Consider the following 20,053-nt stretch of genomic DNA (forward strand, 5'->3'; position numbering starts at 1 on the left):
ATGATTCGTCTTCGCGATTACGGGTCTGTATGGACTTGTTATAAAAGTTCTTATCCACTTGTACCCTCTATCCGTATTCGTGGCCCCACAGCTACGTCGTAGACTAGAAGAGCTATCAAATATATAAGCGGAGCAACTCTCTCTACACACACACACACACACACACACACACACACACACACACACACACATATATATATATATATATATATATATATATATATATATATAGAGTCGTTCGTCGACTGCGTGAAATGCTATAGCGTTGAAATGTGCGCTTTTGCGTACCAATAACGTGAAAAGGCCGCCGTTTTGTACTGTACTTGTCTGGCATTGTCCTAGGACATAAATAATGCGGCGCTAAAAGACAACAATGTGCACGAATAACGACGCACGCAGAAACAAGTCACAAAACACAGAAACGCACACGCACACACACGTATACGCAACCACACATGCACACGCGCGCCGCATACATTGCTGGAACAAAGCCAGACCACTTTTGCAGCGTTAGCACGGCAGTATTTCGTGTCACAATATCACAATTCGTTTATACGTGAGGGGCGACAAGTGCACATGCGCAATGGGTGCCTCGGGCCGGATAATCGGCTTAGCGCAATGTGTGGAGAATGTAGAAGCATTCCGTCGTGTCTGCGAAATAAAGACAGCGCGCGCTGTTTTTAAAATAGCATTTTATTCATACGTGTCCATCTTTCTTCTTTTTTTTAAATGTGTGAGAGCAGTTATCGAAAGAGTAAGCAGACCGCGCGGATAAGTGACTAGCATACGTGTTTACATATCTGAGCCTATAGCGGTGCCGTTAATTTTGCCGCCACGGCCTGTTTTCATTATACCGCTTCAGAAGGGACCGATTCAGCGCTTTCTTAAAGGCTGAGTCCATTGCTCAGGGACTGGCTTCTTGAGCACAGTCAGTGTTGCACTTCCTTGGAAGAATATATACATATATAGTCGCTCAGGCAAAGTGCTCCACTTCGTCTTCGAGCGACTTGTTCTCCTGGACGGCGGTGAAGGTGACATCGCCCTGAAAGCTCTTGTGGGCCCGGACGTGGACGTACTGGTCGGAGCCCACGCGAACCTGCGAGGCGCGCGCGATGCATTTGTTAAAGATTTCACTGACAAGCTATTAGAAAGCACATGCATTCTAGAAACATGCAATTTGCAAAGAAAGTAAGGAGGAAGGGAGGGAGAGGTGTAAAGGAACAACAAAGGAGAGGTATAAAGACCAACAACAGGGAGAGGTATATAAAGAACAAAAAAAAAAAAAAAGGAAACACTATTCGCCTTTATTCACAGAAGTTCGTACGCTAGAACGGTTCGTAAAAGCTGAGGCCGTTCGATCACGTTAGCCTAGGCGGCCGACCAATTGCTAACGGCTCCTATAGGAACTAAACTCTTTGTGAATTAGGTCCCACGTTCATCGCAGCATGTGACAGGCTCGAACTGACGCTTTGCTTAAAACAGAATAGCATAATGCACACCATATATGAGTAATTCTAGTAGTGTGCATGGGTAAGTAAGGAAATTTAATGTCGGCATTTACAAAGTATAGTTTGTAGGTTAGCGCTGTTTGTTGACATGCGGCGGCCGATCAGTTAAGCAAGCGTGCTTAACTTAAGATTATAGTGCAAGCGACACTGTCAAGCCTCTTTTGCGAAAGAAAATTTTTGTAATTTAAGAAGTCGTCGCCAGCTTTTCTGTGGCAGCGTTGTCCGAACTCCCGAGAGCTTCGTTGGGATAGACGTACTTTTGTCGAAAATGTGAACCCGAACAAATAAATTAAGTAAGCTAAAAAAAAGTATTCGCTATTATCGATTCCCAGTCCGCATTCATAGGTGTGTGTGTGTGTGTGCGTGCGTGTGCGTGTGCGTGTGCGTGTGCGTGCGTGCGTGCATGCGTGCATGTCGGAGTTTACGCTATAGTTAAGTTTCTCATTTGCTCTTTTTGACGCGTTTCAATTTATAGGTTATGGTATACGTCATGCGATCGCTGAAAACAGGAATGGTCACGCGTGCGCAAGTGCGCATGCGAGCTGTTTACCTTCACGAAGTAGTTCGTGCCGTTCACGACCTGAGTCCTGTAGTTGACGGGCGTGAACTCCTCGAAGTTCTGGCCGAGCTTGTTCTCGACATCCGAGCGAACCTGTAAAACAGTGGAGTGAGAATTAGTTGAAGTTGTCACGAGCGCGTTGCGCTAAAAGGTCGATTGAAATATACTTGCTGCTCGGGCACATTCGTGAAAGTTTATACTTTCGCGCACTTTGAAGATGTACGCGCCCAGCGCTTGCCGCGTTTTGTAAATATACATAGCACTCCTTATCGTACGCTGACTCCGGCACTATTCTTAGTGCCGCTGCACTCGTGTTGACTTATGGGAGATTAGAGCTCTTAGCGCGTCCAGTGTCTGGCAAAGCTTCGTAATCTTCGCACGGACAACGTGAAGTGGTCGCAAGTGCTTTCACTTAGCGCTGAATATTTGTCTGCATTTGTGTTTCTTTTTTAGTGATTGCGACTAATGCTGACGCTATACTCAGTTCCGGAAACACGAGCGCCAGATATTCGTACGCTGTCCGCCTTTCTTGCGCCCTTTCGTTCTCACTGCGATAGTGTTTGCGGTTATTCAACTATATACGCACCCGTAAATTGATATGCACGCACAGAACACATTGGTGTGTACGCATTGATATGAACACACTTCCGATATGCACACACAGAGGCAAAAGTTATAATAGTATTTTGTGTCTCCTAAGTTTAGCTCGTATCGTTGCGTAACTCGCGCGTATGCATTTATCGAAACAGCCAAAATGCCGCGAAATGAAACAAATCAAAGGTACGCATGTAATCAAAACAACGGTTTCTCGCTAAGCATTCTCGTTTTTTTTTTTTTTTCCGATGCACGCAACGCCTTCTTCGTCCGCTGCCGTACTGCCTTATGGTGCCTCCAAAACACATGCTGCAATACATCCATGTAGCTTCCGAAGTACACGGCTGGTGTACACAATAAGTGGACTATAGGCGATTGCCCAATGTCGGAAGAGAGAATCCTGGGACACTGGTCTGCAGACCGTCCTCAGCATAGGAAGCCCTAAACGTGTTTCTCTGCTTAATTTCCGAAGACATGCAGACTTCGTGACACACTTTGCAGACATGCAGACTTTGGGACGTGCGCGCTTTTACAGCGAGGCAAACTAACATGATTAAGAATAACTTAAAAGACAGGAATAATCATGCATTAAGCGTACTAATTAACATAAATTCGTTAATTTCGCTTCTAACTATCGTCAGCAAAGGCTTTGGCTCCATGTGCGTGGCGGTTCCCATGCAGCTGTGCCTTAGCGCAGGTGTCAAAACGGATGATGGATTGCTAAACACAAGATAAACAAAGGATAAAACAAGATAAACACAACGAAAACACAAGGGAAACACCGGTGAATCACTGCTCCGCACTTCCCCCGCTTTCACGTTGAGTGGAACTGCATGCATTACCGCCGAGTGTACCATTGTTTACTGAAAAGAATGCTCTAGCTGACGGGCATTCCTCTCGGCGGCCGGTATCTCCAAGGAGCCTCACTCGGACCGCTTGTGACATGAGCTACGCGCCCGCTATCAGCTATCAATGCACGTCCTTAAAGAGCGACCCCTTTGTAATGACTATGACGGCTGGATATATATATATATATATATATATATATATATATATATATATATATATATTAAATGCTTCCATATAAATTTATTTCATGTATATGTATAACAATATCAACGGGAAAACACAGGTATAAGTCTGTTAATATACTGAAGTACATAAAGAGAGTCGCGTATAACGAAGTAATTGCGCCGGGTATAGTGAACCATGTGCAAATTCTTGGGTATGATTTCGACGAGTGGCAAAACATACCCCTAAGACTTCCAAAAGATTTGAGAACTCCCTTCTTCAGCTTCGCTGTCCTTAAAGTACGAATTTGCACACATGCTGCGAAGGCATGTGTTCTTTTTTTTTGCAAAGCCCGTATTTACCTGGCACTGTGTGACTCGTCGAGTTCTTTCAGTACATTGGGCAAACGTCCTTCCTGCGCGATTGGTATAGTATACGCTTGTAAAACACTGGAACGCTCGTATAAGTAATTTTCTACAAAGCTTGTAATTAACCAACAACAGATGAAACTTCCGGTCCACGTCACCCATAATATGGTGGCCATTCTCTGGATAGATGATAGGGCTAGCGCCTCTCGCTTCATCAGGATAAGCAGGGAACTTTATAAGCATGTATCCTCTAAACCGGTAGAAAAAGTGCGTTTAGCAATATTTTAGTCCCAAAATAACCACGAACTTCAAAATATTTCGGCGCATGACCCCTAACATGCCTCACATTCTCTCTAAATATAAACTCCGTGAATTATCTATATAGTTCTCCGACGCCACCACCCTGAGAACACCTACCTCCCCTCCTTGCAGAGCACGCACATAATGTTTTTCGAACGCTTCTAACTGCTTAGCTGTAGAACGCCACATTAAATTCTCTCCTCAGATGTATTTAGTAAATGTTCATTACTGCATTGATGATTCATTTCCATCAACATTAAAATGCAGGAACCAGCGTAGGCAACGTTCATATGTTGCGTACGTCGCATACTGCAGCAGCGCTGTATACACTCATCGCAGCATAACCCCTATAGGCGCACTGGCTGCCGCATATGTTCTTGCTTTAATATTTTTCAAATATTTGTAGGTACTGAATAAAATAAATAAAGACGTTCAACTATTTGGCGAACTACGTATGCCTTTTAATATACTTAGCCTATTTAAATGGAAAAAAGTACAGCAAACGGTTTTATTTTTCTATTTTCACGAAACGACAATTTTTTTCTAAGAAAACATTAAATGACGTGAGCGATTACTGCAAACCTCCTTGGGCTACCTTCACCAAACTGATTCCTCCAGCCAAAGACCACTTCTATGTTTACAAACAGAGCGCCCAAGAAGTCATCCAGAACTACGAAAGTTGCAATATAGCCCATGAAAAATTTAAAGGACGCTTAAGCTTCGGCTTTAACAGTGGAACGCGATAGCATTCAAAGATCTCTGAATGCTTGTCAGGCTTGCCGGCAACTGCAGCTTTCTTTTTTCTCCACCTTCGCCTCTGCGCGCCGCTACCGTTTTACGCTGCCGAGGAGGCGAGCGCCCTCTGGATCGGGTTTTCGCAAGTAACCTACCCGAGCGCGCCGCTGTTGTTATGGTAGAAATGCTGGAAAAGGGATTTGTGTTTGGAGTTTCCTCGTAACAGAATTATGTTGTTTTTTCTCGCACATTCAAATTACAATCCGACGCTGTCGTGTCTGTAGGTTGTAGTTAAGTCGTACTTTACGATTTTTCTGACGGATTCTACTTTGAGAAATTCAATTTTTGTTCACTAACCCCTTGCGCCACGCGGAGGGCCTGTGTGATCGGGGTGGTTCGGGATGAATTTCTGCCGCCACGGATGCCACGGGTGCCGACACCGACGGAGGTGTCGGCATCGTGTTTTCTGCGACACGGGGCCCTTAACGCTATCGCGTTAATATATGAAACTCTTCACCTAGCACCAATTTTGCTGTGCAATTAGATTATCTGACAAGTGAATTACACTACAAGAAGAAAGCCAGATATACGTGAGCTCGACACATGGGGCGCGTTCCTCATATTTGAACACACTAAGAACATCTGTAGTAGGTCATCTGCCTGTAGATGTATACTACGTGACCAAATGCTTCTTTTTCCTTGGACAACTTGACTGTCAAAAATTCACGACGCGCAGTTTTCTGAGGTAATGAACACACTGCTGCCAAAACGCGGATAAAAGGGCTACAGCAGTACGTTCTCGCCGCGGGTCATCGCCATCTCCTCAATAAACAACTTCGTGACGCACAACGCGCGACGTCTTCTTCGTCCTCTATATTGCCGCCGTCTCGTGGTTTCCGAAACACATGCACAGACACTCTCTCAGAGTCTGCGCGATTCGCCAGGGCTGCCCGATGAGCGCAGTGCTAAGCGCGCCGGGCTTTCAACTGCACACTGGTATACAGAAGAACGAGTTCAATCAGCAGTGGCGGCGCTTGGCAGAACTTTTACAGTGAAGTTCTCTTGAAGGAGTTCCACGACAGTTTGCTTGCAGCGGCAGTGACAGCTAGCATGCAGCGGCGTGCAAATGTGAAAAAAAAAAAAAAGAATGCCAAGCATTCAGCCTGCGTAGGAGCATCGAACCAGTGCATTAGTGAGAACGCGCTACTGGTGGTCGGCGTGCAGTTAAAGAGCTATTACTAAATCACGGCTTCGACGCATTCATACCCGGCCATCGGCACGTGTGACCATGGAGACACCGGTGGCGGTTGAGCCGGCGCAGTATACACATCGATACCCGTCGGATATAACGCAGACTATTGAAGTAGGAAGCTCGGATATAGTCAAGCAATTGAAGAAGATCGAGTGCACTGAAGGCATTGCGCTGGATATGGTTAAGCCGGTCCGGCGTTTGCAATGTCTCCGTCTAGATTTCGGGTGGTGGCAAAACAGACACCTTTTTATTTCTGGAGGGTGTACGATTACGTGTAATCCAGTGTATTCAGCTTCGCTGTCTTTGGTACATGAGTTTATCGGACTGGCATACGTAAGGTATTTTCTTCCCCTTTCTCTCTCACTCACGTTGTTTCCTTTCATATTACGGGTTTCCTTATATTATATTTAATTACCGATACCCCTTATCTGAAGTATACAGGGTAGCCAGACGGCCTTGCTCTGACTAAACTCGCTCTCTTTCTCTCTCTCCTTTTCCTCTTCCTCCTAAGTTATCTGGCTGCGTCAGTCTGTAGAGTAGGCTTTATTTCAGGGGATGTTATCAGCTAGCTCGTAATATATTTCTGCCTTACTGGACGGCTGTCTCCGGAGTATAATTGAAAGGTCGGTGCGTACGCCCACAGCGGAATATTGTAACAGCTACTCTTCTGGGGTACGCACTCACGAAAAGCTTTCGTGCTAGAATTGTCCGTAAGAGAGTTGCAGCTAATTCTGAAGCTGGGCATAGTATTAGTGAAAGACGACCGGTCAATGGTGAAGAATACTTACTAACGAAAAGTGTTGTGAATATATAGGCGGTGAATTCTTGTGCGTTGCAAGTGAAAAATGATGATTTGATTAGATTATATCTTAATTTGCCAGATCAAGATGCGCATTAAAAGCAGAAATAAAGACGGTACGTTATTTACATTGCATTACGATATTTAATAAAGTTAAACTTAGCCAGTTTTCATTTGGGACGAAGTACACGAGGGACAGTGCATTAAGAAAGGGAACGAACGAGCGTACTTTCTTTACAATGTGCCCGGCCTGTCTCGCAGTCCGTAGGCTAATTCGCGCAGCTGTAAACTTTACTGGCCGTGTTGTGGTAGGCTGAATCTGCTGTAAGCGTGCGCCTTAAATCGATTCTTATTTAGGAAACGATAGTCCTATAGGCGTTAGCCTTATACTATTACCAATGCTGCGTTCCCCCAATTGCGCATGCGCATTGGGGGAAAGTGGTATCGGTAACGTTAGACTGTTAACGCTATGATAAAATAATCTACCGTTCGGCGAATGAGCAATTGGGGTAAAGCGGTATCTGCGCGCATGCACATGTTAGGGAATAACAGTATCGGTTACGGTACAAAGTTCTATGCTAAAATACTCCAATATATCTCGCGCTTCGATCGGGACATGAATGAATGAATGAAAAGCGACGCCGTCAATATACCTTCTCGCAGATTTCCTGCACTTGGGCATCGGCAGGCTTCAGTTCCTGGGACAGTCCGCCGACTCGTGGGGCAGCCATTGTGTCTACTCGGTTATGGGATGTGTGGCGTATACGCTCGCAAGGCAGGCAGGCAGGCAGGCAGGCAGAGTTCACCGCTCCTTCGGCAATGCTCCGAGTTCCGACGCACGCCCCCCTTTTAACGTCTCGAGTGGGAGTTGAGGGGCGTGCGGGCGGTCACACAACAATGAACCCTGACGTCTCGACTCGGACACCTGTGACTCGCGGACTCCGTATCGGTGCGATTGTTTGCACTGCCGATACGGATACAGCGCGTTTCTCGCGCTCAGACCCTCGTGCTTCACAGATAACAGCGTGGCTGACTGCAAACGTGAGGCATCGAAGGCCTATCCGAAACGGGCCGTGTTAGTAATGCCTTCCTCCCCGCCTTTTGCCGATAAACGTGGCTGAAGATAGGAAGGATAGCGGTAAAAGCAGTGATGTATAACGAGTGGAAGGACTACGGAGGCTTTCGTGTTGTTGTCTGGCGCGGGAGTCACGTGTGGAGTTAGCTCACGTGCGCTGGTTTAGTGTGTTTGTAGTGTTACCTTATCACTGGGCGGTAAAAGCATCAGTTATTTACAGTGTGATTTGTTGGGTAAGTGAAAAAAAAAGAAAGTAAATAAATGGTTCTACGTGTACCTTGCCCCGGCCAATTTTGTGCGTGACGGATGCTTCCACAGAACGGAACCTGAGTGAATCATTTCCGGCCATTTTGTGGCCGGTGAGGTCAAACGCGTGCAGCAAGCTTTGCATGCGCTTTCAGTCATTGCGTGTTCAATGCACATAATTTAATTTATGGGTGACGTAATGACAACGCAGTGGTTAGTGAGCAAACCTAACGCGGGGCGCACATATGATGTAAGAAGCTCCACATTTCTTTTATACATCCTCAAAAATATCTTACATTAGCTGCTTCACTTTCAAACGTTGTGATGACAAGACACATAGTAATAATTTAGACATGCGGTTTTGCCATGCTTGATTTTTAAAAATAGCGCGGGAGAATAAGATGCGGAGGTAGTGCCTGTATTTTTCCTTTTCTATAGAATACATAGCAGATGGTCGCTTTAAGAAATAATATAGTTGCTTTCAGAGTATACCGTAAATTCGTATTCAGCGAGTCTGGCACGCCCGAAAGAGAACGCACAGAACCTGCGATAGAACACCATTTGAATACCCACCGCCACAACATATACTCGTACATTAGAAAGGAAAAAAAAGAAAGGTTCACCGGCAACAATATATGAAGGCTTTCAAAAGCTTTCAGTGTTATAATCTTCAATATTGGAAACCTTGTTTTGATATATCATTTTATGCCGCTGGCACTGAACATGACCACACGCTAGGCCTAATGGAATATGACCATGTCCACACGCGAACATTATTACCACACGCTAGGCCTCGTGGAATAAGTGCCTCATTTAGGCGGGGCTATAAAACTAAGTTTTCATGAGGCTGTCAAGAAGTTTTGCTTTGTGCATCGCTTTGCGAACTGCGCAGCTCATGTGAATGGATCGCGTGGTTCTTGCGGCTGAGCCTAACAGCACCAGTGGTCAGCGTCGTTTGAGGCGAAATGAAATTCGAACGCCTAGCCGCTGCACATATGGGCTGCGCAGCTACAATGTGACACGTTAGACAGAACAAGACAAATCGGACACAATGGCCGTATTCTCGGAAGGCCACTTTCAGGGATAACTATCTTGTGAGAGTTCGCGAGATTAAATCGCTGATCGCTTCGGCGTCTAAGGGCTTATTTAGACTGGTGATCGAGCAGCGAGTGACTGACCCAAAACAGTCGCTTTTCGCCCAAAACGACCGCGAGTCGCCAATGTGAATGAGCTCTAGCTAAGAGCGACAGCATTAGTGACACAGTGTCGGGAACGGTTTTACTCGTAGCCGCCGACGGGTCCGGTGATAGCCAAGTGAAATTTATGAAAGGTGAAAGTATCCTCGAGGGTGATCTTCCGAGAATACCAGCATCTGAAGATTTAGATTTAAAGTGATGATGACTACTTGAAGATTGACATTTGTGTGTTCGCGTGTTGTTATTGCACCGTGGCCATGTACTTTTTTTCGTGGGAACTTTCTTTTGGTTAGCTTTATTTTTGTATAGTTTTCATTTACGTTTCTTTTTTTTGTGTGTGTGGAGAGTGTGTTTGTGTGTTTGGGGTACGTGCGTATCTATATTTGTGGGGAAATGGGTGTAGTTCGCATTTTTTAACTACATATTTGGTTTCGCCATCTCTGATGTAGCTTACCTTTCCGTTTATCTGCAGTTATTAAACAACAAACAAAAGGTCTGTGAACAAGGCAGCCGCAGCGTGGAGCTAACGTTTCAACAACGGCACTGGTTCTCGTTAGGGCAACTAGTTACGCTTTCCTTGGACGCGTTATATAGCTCTCCTTCCCTCCTGAGACGACGAACATAAGTGGGCGCTAATCAGTAAGGTGTTTATACTGTAAAACCACGCAAAGAGAAGAAACCATAACCGCTATAAGGTGACTAAATCTCTTTCGTATACATTGACATAAAAAAAAAAGACAGTCATAACATAGTTGAGGGCTCGGCTGTATAATTTGCCTGGCGTGGTTCTCGACACAATACTGAAACCCGCCAAATAAAAGAACGATATATATTTTTTTGTTTTTGATGCATAAAGCCTTACTTTACCTCATTTACGCTGTCATTCCCAACAGAGAAACACCATGTTATTTTGCGAAATTTGCTTATGAAATCAGATTGAAATTTGGTACTCAATTTTTTAAAAATTTATTTACGTTCAACGATAGTGAAATTGTTCTGCAATCGTGTGGTACCTATTTATTGCGTAGTATTTCTTCACGATCATAATATTAAGCGTATCTTTACAGTTTTGCCGTCTCGTGATATATGTGCGTTGTATATGTGCGTGTATTCAGCTGGTTTTTGATTACGGTGAAAAAAACGAAAGAAAAAAATACTATGTCTCGTAAAATGATATCCCGTCGTGCGTTGCCTTTAAATGGTTATTATTATTGTTTTTTTCTGATTGCTTGTTCTTGCCGCAATAAATTTTTTTTATTTTGCTGTATCGCATATTTTTCGCCGCTTTTTGTTGTTTCCTGTCGCCATTGTATTGTTTGTTTGGTCTCAGCTGGTCTCGCAAGGTCAAAGTTTTCGAGTAGGTTGTAAACAAGGGCATGAACCGACACGGACTTGGAAGGGTGAACGTCTTCTTTTATAATTTCCTCATTTACGTAGGGAGCACACATTTATTTACATGCGCATTCATTCTGAAGTTTATGCGTTACTCTTCTGTGACGGATACGCTTTTCTGGGGAAAGATCCCGAATGTCAGGAACACGTGTACTATATACGTACTCTATACTAACGAAAAAAAAAAAGAAAAGAAAAGTAAAAAAAAAAAACCTCTGCAAGTGCTAACCACTGGGATGTTTAGTAATGTGGTTAGTTCACCGACGCAATTAATTTTAATGCTGAAGAGTTTACTTATTGTCTTGTTTCTTACGCCAACGATCGCCGGTATGAGTGCTTCCCTTTACTGAACCTTCATTTAAGAGAACCAATAAACCTAGCTGAGATAAATAAATAAATAAATAAATAAATAAATAAATAAATAAATAAATAAATAAATAAATAAATAAATAAATAAATAAATAAATAAATAAATAAATAAATAAAAATCTCGGAGGACGCTTAATCTTAGCTTTTAAGAGTGGAACGCGATAGCGTTATCGGGCCCGTTTGCATCGCATCGTTCACATACGGCAAGTAGGCTTCATTCACTGAAACACTGAATGTTGAAAAGCCAGCTTACAAAGACCAAGCTTACACCGATCCCCTTAAAGTCGGCTTCACTTTTAAACTGAAATGCATTGCTAGAAAGACGTTTTTCCAGGGGCAATATAAGTGGTCTTATATTAAAATGTGAAGGTCCTAGCACTTTCTTTATTATTTTATTAATTATTTGCTATTGCCCCGACGCGCGCAGGTCTGGTAGCAATATTTGTGTTTGCTCGTAGCAGAATTAGATTTTATCGTACATTCAAATTATAATCCGACGCCGATTGGTAAACAATCCGACGGCGAATCCGACGCCGAATGGGAAAGTCGTACTTTACCATTTTTCTGACGGATTTCACTGTGAGAAATTCAATTTTTGTTTATCAAAACCTTGCACCATGTGGAGGGCCTGCGCGGTCGATGTGGTTGGATGATTTTCTCCGCCACCCGCGATCACACGCCGGTTGCCGCCGCCGGATTTTCTGCGACATGGGGCCCTAAACGCTATCGCGTTAATAAATAAATAAATAAATAAATAAATAAATAAATAAATAAATAAAAGTTATATTTTCTTTTGAAAAGTGCTGTCAATACAAATTTGAAGCCATATTATAAAAATAGTGGCCGAAACTTCAAACGTGAACGAACTACCTAACTTTGTTTAACGGTTGCGTTATAGCGTTCATCCACGCACCTTTAGGTTCTATAAAATGTGTTACTAGCTCTGGTTTGCCCTATTCAATTTTATACTTTTTATAATTAGCAAGAATCAGATAATTGAACGATACTGCAAGAATGCTGTTTTATTGAAAATAGCGCATCGCTTTTATTCGTCCCGTCACGCATGTGCCAACCCTTTCGCTAAGTGGACTGCAGACCACACAATAAAATCTGCCGCCGTCGGTGTTCTTCCGCAACAGGTCATTCGCCGAATTAGTCTGCGATCGATAAAGCCTGTCGATCGTTGATAAGACCACACGTGAGTGCGCGCGCTGCGTCCGTGTCGTCTGTGTTTACCGACATCGGCCGAGGTATATCGCACGATGTACTCTATCTAGGCAAACCGTGTCGTTTTGTGTTGTTGTTCATTGTTGTTCATCAGCATTTCTTGCTGGTGAGCAGTCCTCAGCATCTGACTCACAGTCATGCGACGTAGCGCAATTAGTGATGCGTCGTAGTTAGCAGCTGCGGTGGTCAACGTATTATTCCGCTTGAACCGCTCAGGTGTGTGCGAAGGGTGCGAGCGTCTGCGCGCAGATGATGCTGGTAGTCTTTTGCCCTCCCCACGTGGTTACGTTACATGAAATTACATTGATTTTAAATGCGTTAAAGTCCGAAGTGCCGGTGCACATTGGAAAAGCCATCCGACGTTCATGACCAAGCTGCATACACAGCCCTTGTTGTGTACCGAATGCTTCGCTGGCTGCCTCTCATCTCATCATCGCAGACGCCATACAACGTATTGGAGATCCTGCATTGAAAAGGCCTCAGATTCGCTCTTATATCTCGGGCAACAGCGAATGAAAAGGTGCTAAATGAGCCCTGATAGCACACCTCTGTGTTTGCTACATCTTAGAAACTATCAACGCAGTTTTGCCGTTTAAGCGAGTCCGGCAATGGGAGAGCTCTGCGCCAGCGCCTCTGAGAAGGACTAAATGTCGTTTTTGTTGCTTTCAATGCACTCAGAGTCCTTGGCCATGAATAAATAGACAGGAGCATCCGTCGTCCGTTTAACCATTGAAGGGTCATCTAAAGATTCGTGGCATTACAACTAAGTTCAGTTCAGTTCAGTTCAGTTCAGTTAAGTATATTTCCTTAAAGGCCCCTTTTCAGGGGTGTTACATAAGGAGTGGGGTACGTCATGCAGCGAAAAATTCAACGCACTGGTCATCCGCTTCAAGTTTTAAAACCACGCTCACACACAACTACCTTCTCTGCTTCATTTTTTTGTCGAACAGCGACAAAATATCGTACCAATGGGATCGACATTTCAAGCATGGTAGGTACACTGTGCAAACAAACACACACGATAAATGATGAATTTCTATAAGAAAGAATAATTATTTTGGCAAAACAGAATAAACATCGGAAAGGAACAATGCAACGTAATAACTACTGGAACATTTGAGAGAAAAAAAAGTGGTTACATTGTATGCAATGAAAAGCACACATTAAATTATGATTTTGTACAAAAAGGGTAATTAATTTGGCAAAACAGAAGAGAGATCAGCCATGAACGTGCGGAGACTACTTGTAGATACAACGTGGTGGGGAAGGGCATTCTAATCTGTCGCTGTTCGACAACAAAATGAAGCAGAGAAGGTAGTTGTGTGTGAGCGTGGTTTTAAAACTTGGAGCGGATGACCAGTGCGTTGTGATATTCTTGCGAGCGGGGTGATGTACGGCATACGATTAAGTGAACTGTAGAAGAACTTGTGAAAAAGACCAACGCTGCCTATCTTACCGTGGTGCGAGAGCGACTGTAACTCAGATTTCTTTTTTAAGGCTGATATGCTTACGTCATATGAGTATGATGAATGAATGTATCTTACAGCACGATTCTGAAAGGACTCAAGCGCGTTAACGAGATAATTTTGGTATGGGTCCCAGATTGGTGACGCATATTCGACTTTAGGCCTGATAAGTGATTTGTACGCCAGAAGTCTGACATCCGGAGGAGCATGACGCAAGTGTCGCCTCATAAAGCCGAGTGTTTTGTTCGCCGATGATACTAAGCACTATGCTTCTGCGGCAGGAGCCAAGTTCTTGGTATTCCATCACTTGTAGATGTATAGCCACCACCTTCAAATCTTCACTGATGGTTCTCTTGAGGTGGAACGTGAAGTTCATGCTGCTGTTTTCGTGATACCATCCCTGGTGACATTGTGGGCTGCTTGACTTGAGCGAATTGTTTCTACAGCAGTCATTGCAAATGTTGAAGTTGAAGCTGCTTTGGGGAAGCTTAATGTCTTGCCCTGTGTAACCGGTGGTGATATTACTATCTGACTGCAAGCCTGGGTCCAGGCAGTACCGACAGCGGTCATTCTGCAGCCTAAGCTCCTACGCTGTTTAGGATTCTACCTGAAATTCCAGTGGCTTCCCTCGCAAATCGGCGTGTCTGAAAACGAAGCTGCTGACAGTCTTGATCGCCAAGTACCGACGGATAGGTCAACGATGAGATTGACTCAGGACACTAAACGACTTTTCAGAACAGCTATCCTGAACCATTTTTGATCTTTGGGGTCACCACGTTACCAACCTTGTGTGACCAAGGGGCTTAGCCGAGCAGATGCCTCCCTATATTTCATCGTATTCGTACACTGTCAGCGTCAACTCCGGCGTGGCGGCGCAAGATAGCACTGTCAATATCACCAGCGTGTCCGTTTAGTCACGATCATGAGAACGTGAAACATTACTTGTTAGACTCACCAGAGTTCAGAGTTTGTCAACGAGCGAAAATATTCGCCTTGAAGGGGCGAAACGCATAAAGCGGCTCCGTGCTCTGCCATGGAGGACTTACCCCCCGTATTCAGAAATGCATCTTAACTAGAATCCCATGCTTGACTTGATATAAATGACGCCTATCGTGGATGCGCTGAAGGAAACGCAATGAGCGTCTTGCGTACGTTTACATCAGGCGTCATTTAAATCAAGACAAGCATGGACTTCAAGTTGAGATGCATTTCTGAATGCGGGAGTTAGTCTTCCTGCAGTGGCACGGGATATTCAGGAGGGAGGTGTTTAGCCTCTCACTGAAGTTTGTTAGACCGATTTATCCCGCGCGTGGTGACGTTTAGAAGTACTTGCCACCAGTTGCCAGTTGCCAGTATAGAGCGAACCTAGCGGAGTGATGGCATCTTACCTTAACTCCGTCTCGCCGCCTTGTTCATCCCTCAAAAGCGTTTGTGATAAGCGACAGGCTTATGCCACATGTAACTGTGTGGCATTTACTCCACAGAAGTTAAAACGAGACTCTCGGGTGGAGCCAGTGCCGTCATACATTTGCACGGCAAGTTCTGCTTGCAACTAGTCATCATCATTCTCCTCCTGGCACTCGTTTTTCAACACGAGGACTGTCGGGATGCGTATTGTAGAGTGTACTTCTGCTAAGATGGGGCAGGACATCACTATATCCCTCATTTCCCTTTTTGCATGAACATTTAGCATAATTAGAGATGGCGCTGATTACCAACTTTCCGTATTCCAACGTGCACTATTGTGGAAGGGACAAAAATGACCCATTGTTGCAAAAGTGATGCACAAAGATGACCAGAGCAGTGAAAGTTTTACTCCTGTCACAAGCGCACTTTACAACATCCTCGAGTCAGTGCAGATCAATGTCAGGGCAGGTTGAACGCTGCTGCAGGTCGTGTTCAAGCATGCTCGATCTTATTTTGTTATCTCACATTTGCATAGCGCTTACGTCACCTATCATCAGTGCCAACCTAAGAATAAAAGATTGTAAGTGCGCTGTTCAACTTAAGCACAATTTGCGTAGATAACGAGAAAATTTATTCACCCGTAGGCACGCGTACAGCTGTTGTATGTATCAATACCGGTGCATATACGGAGTACAATATCACGTATCGCACATGCAGTGCATCGTACTCGATATAAACAAAACAGTAAAAGGGGTCTGCTTGGCACTGGCTTTGCCACTTCCACTTCAAAAACACTGTTGCAGTGTGCATGTAAGAACACTATTTTGTTGGGCCAGCTAATTAGGTTTGATTCTTCCGTTACGTCAAGCTGTTCTGCGTGCATAAAACAGCTGTTTTGTCCGCGCAGATATGTCTTTGTGTAGGGTTTTAGGATGAAAACTGAACGTCTCGGCAAAGCCAGAGATAATATTCTAGTTTGAAGCAATGAGCTTTTATTTTCCAATTAGCTTAGCATTTACATTAGCAGAGCAAAGTGATTAAGCTGTGAGCGGACTCCGGCTGCAGCTCGGCTTTTTTTTTTATTTTGGAGGTGAAGGGTAGGCTCACGGCGTTTTTGTGGGTGGAGCTTGTACTGAATTCCAAGGTTGTTAATGACTATAACAAAGTTTGATATAACAAAGTTCGCAACTACTCCTGCGAGAGACCTAAAAATACGCATATAAGAGTTATATTGTAGATTTCATCGTAAATGTAATCGATAACGTTTTACTATAGTGGGAGCTAAAGTTGCCACTTCGCAGGATCTCGCACTCGAGGCATACTTATACTCGCGGACAACTTTCTGTGGCAATGAAGGGAAAGCTACGGTAGAGCACTGCACGGGCCGATCTTTGCGGCCCGGGCCCGGCCCGGGCCCGTTTTCACATTGGGCGGCCCGCCCGAGCCCGATCAAAACTTTTATGGCGAGACCCGGGCCCGGCCCGGGCCCGGAAATAATCTACGTTACCCGCCCGGCCCGGCCCGCCACCCCTTTACCTTATGCCCGAGCCCGGCCCAAGCCCGACTCGAAACCGGCCCGAACCCGGCCCGAGACCGAAAAATACATGTTTTTCAGAGTTGAGAAGCCCGAGAATAACTCGCAGAAAGCCCGAGCCCGGCCCGGGCCCGCGTCATAAAACCCGAGCCCGGCCCCGGCCCGGGTCAAAAAGCACACACCGTGCCCGAGCCCGGCCCGAGCCCGTGAAAAAACTCCTCTACCCGGTCCGGCCCGGCCACGGGGCCGGGCCGGACCCGGGCTTTCGGGTAAGCCCGAGCCCGCGCAGTGCTCTAAGCTACGGGCGCGTGGATACTGCGCATGTGTTACCGCGCCAAGTAGTCCGGCAGCGTGTGACAGTGCTTTTGGCTGCTCGGAACAGACGCTGAATCGACGCAGCTTCCACGGGCGGTGGTTTCGCGTTGGCCCAGACGCGGAAGGGAAAAGCCGCAAAACAAGTAAATTTTTGCACTCAGTGGTGTGTTCTGTCGTATTTAGCTGTTGCTAATAAGCTGTTTATGTTTTATCTTCCCCAGCCTAAACCAACGTGAATAAAAAGGCGGGACTCATTTCAGAAGCGCTCTCACTTGTGCGCGCTTTGCCTCCGTAGCTTTCCCTTCATTGCCACAGAAAGTTGTCCGCGAGTATAGCATCATAGATATCAACGTACTATTTAGTTTCCTCTCTGTTGAAATAAGCACTATTGTGGACCGAAAGCAGAGCAGCCCACTCTATCATTTTGGTAGGTGACTCATTTAATCATGCCTTCAAGTAGGTTATTCGGGGAAATAATGTCGCTGACGAAAGCCCATGTTTCAAGAAAAGACTTGCGGTGAGTTCGATAAGCTACGCGTGAGTGCGCGCGTGCGCGCGATCACTTGAGTTGCAGCTAGGGGCGGTTAAGCGAGTACGTGAACTGGAAAGGCCGGCGTCGTCATTGACATCACTTCTCTGAGGGCGATGCAATCGGTCCTTATTGTGTGATTTCAGACTCTTTTCTGTAGGAGACTAAACGTTGTCTTATCTGTTGTAATGGATGACATAGTGATCTACAATTTTTGCGACATCAAGTGAATGTGTGCATATATCTCTTTTTCAATTGATAAGTCTTGAATGGAGAGAAATGCGCGCTGTGATAGCACTTAAACCGCCCCTCCCAAGGTATACCTGTTGTCGTTATCTGCTAGCTTACGAGCGAAGACATATCGGCGGTCCTATAACAATAGTCGATGCTTATCGAACCGGCTGACTGCTGTTCAGCCTTTCTTTCTCTCTCGTTTTTTTTTCTTTTTAAATCTGGAGGAACACATTCTTCGCATATGGAGAGCTATCGCAAGTTCGCCTTAATCGGTCAATGCGAATTCATGACGCGCCTATTGACGGATACATAGGAACTAGTTGGGAATAAGCAATTTTCTGAGGTCATTTACGTTAATCACTAACGTGGCAGACAGTACAATACCGGAAAAGAAGTGTCTTAAAGTTATCAGCGAGCGCTTGCATTTTGTTAGTGTTAAGTGTAGTAACCATGGTCAAGTACTACCTAGGTGCTTGGAATGCCATGACCTGCTCAAAGGGCAAAGGAATTCGAAGGCGAGCACACCACTTTGTATTTGTTTCCACGAAAGGAAAGAATAAGAAAATATGTAGATTTGGAGCTGTAGGTCCCCGTTGCATTAAAAACAAGATAACTGTGGACACTAAGTCAGTCGCTTTATGCACGAAAAATTACCGCATACACATACGAAAATGTGCATGAATAGCATACGAACAGTGGCTTCGTCGTGAAATTCGATAGGCAGAGAGCAACAACAGCAGCAGCAGCAACAACAACAACAACAAGGAGTACACAGATCGAAGGATGGACTAAGAACTGTTATTAGTCCATCCTTCGTCCTGTGCACTTCTTAAATCATGTGTGTGCGTATTGTTGTTCGTGCATATTTTGCTGTGATTTTCGTCTTCGTTGATCATACAAAAACTCACCCAGCACTTCGCCTTGTTGAAGTTCTAGAGGAGCCAACGTAATGTGGTTAGAATAAGCTTTTTATTGCTTTTTTTAGATGCGAAGCAGCTTATGGCGGGGGCTTTGTCCGTCCCTCCGTCCCGCGGCGTCCCACACCCCCACAGCGCATGCGCGTCCCCTCCCCCTCTCTCTCCTCTCCTACGCTCCCCCCTTTCTCTCCTCTAGGAATCCTCTACGGAGCGGCGCCCGCGTCCCACACCCCCACAGTGCATGCGCGTCCCCTCCCCCTCTCTCTCCTCTCCTACGCTCCCCCCTTTCTCTCCTCTAGGAATCCGGAGTGGCGCGCACGACAGGTGGTGCGACAGCTACATACTCCGCTGGGGGCGCCACGATAGTTCCGTGGTATGAAAATGACGGAGCGCGCGCACCTCATTCTCTCTCCTGTGCAGCGTCGCGATGAGCGCTCGGGCCGCTGCCGCGAAACCATCTCCCCGCATGAGCCTACCAGGAGGCCCGGACTTGGGCTTTAGTTCCTTCGGGGCTAATAAATGTTATTTCTCTCTCTCTCCCCGCTGCTTCGCATCCACACATAGTTCTCTTTAGCAGGAGATGGAGTCATTTTCTCTCTCTCGAAAAGTTTTTAAATTGTCGCTTAAACTTCGTCGCAGGTCGGAAAATATTGCTTGTAGATCCAGTGCTGGCCAATGTATTTCCGGAGTTCGTAAAATAGGCCTTTGGGCAAAATGTAGCACTTGAGCCTTAACCCTTACTCCTATAAGAATACAATTCATGGTCCTCGGTACTGTCGAAGAAGAGCGGTGTTTTCTATTGCATTCGCCGGATAACCGTCGTTCGTGTACTACAAATGTTCCTGTAATTAAAAGTTTTAGATTTTGTGCACTGAAACGGCTGTGGGTACCCAAGGACACCTTTGCGCATCATGCGTCCCTGTTAAAAAACTCCCTGTTATTAAACTCCCTGCTATAAAACTCCCTGTTATAATGTATTTATTGTTATAAAATTTATTTTTCCACTTTGTCCCTGATACT

The 20,053-nt window shown here is 45.2% G+C and overlaps 1 protein-coding gene across 1 annotated transcript; it reads right to left on the reverse strand.

Moving 5' to 3' along the window:
* Window positions 1-675: 675 nt before the first annotated feature.
* LOC119461365 (cystatin-A2) lies at window positions 676-8,015 on the reverse strand. Its single transcript, XM_037722648.2, has 3 exons — window positions 7,780-8,015; window positions 2,059-2,160; window positions 676-1,096 (listed from the first exon to the last, which is right to left on the reverse strand). Exons 1-3 carry the CDS (start codon window positions 7,855-7,857, stop codon window positions 974-976), a joined length of 303 nt encoding a protein of 100 aa, XP_037578576.1. The 5' UTR covers window positions 7,858-8,015; the 3' UTR covers window positions 676-973.
* Between the last annotated feature and the right edge of the window lie 12,038 nt (window positions 8,016-20,053).

Source organism: Dermacentor silvarum, chromosome 8 (genome assembly GCF_013339745.2).
Source record: "Dermacentor silvarum isolate Dsil-2018 chromosome 8, BIME_Dsil_1.4, whole genome shotgun sequence".
Taxonomy (NCBI): Eukaryota; Metazoa; Arthropoda; class Arachnida; order Ixodida; family Ixodidae; genus Dermacentor; species Dermacentor silvarum.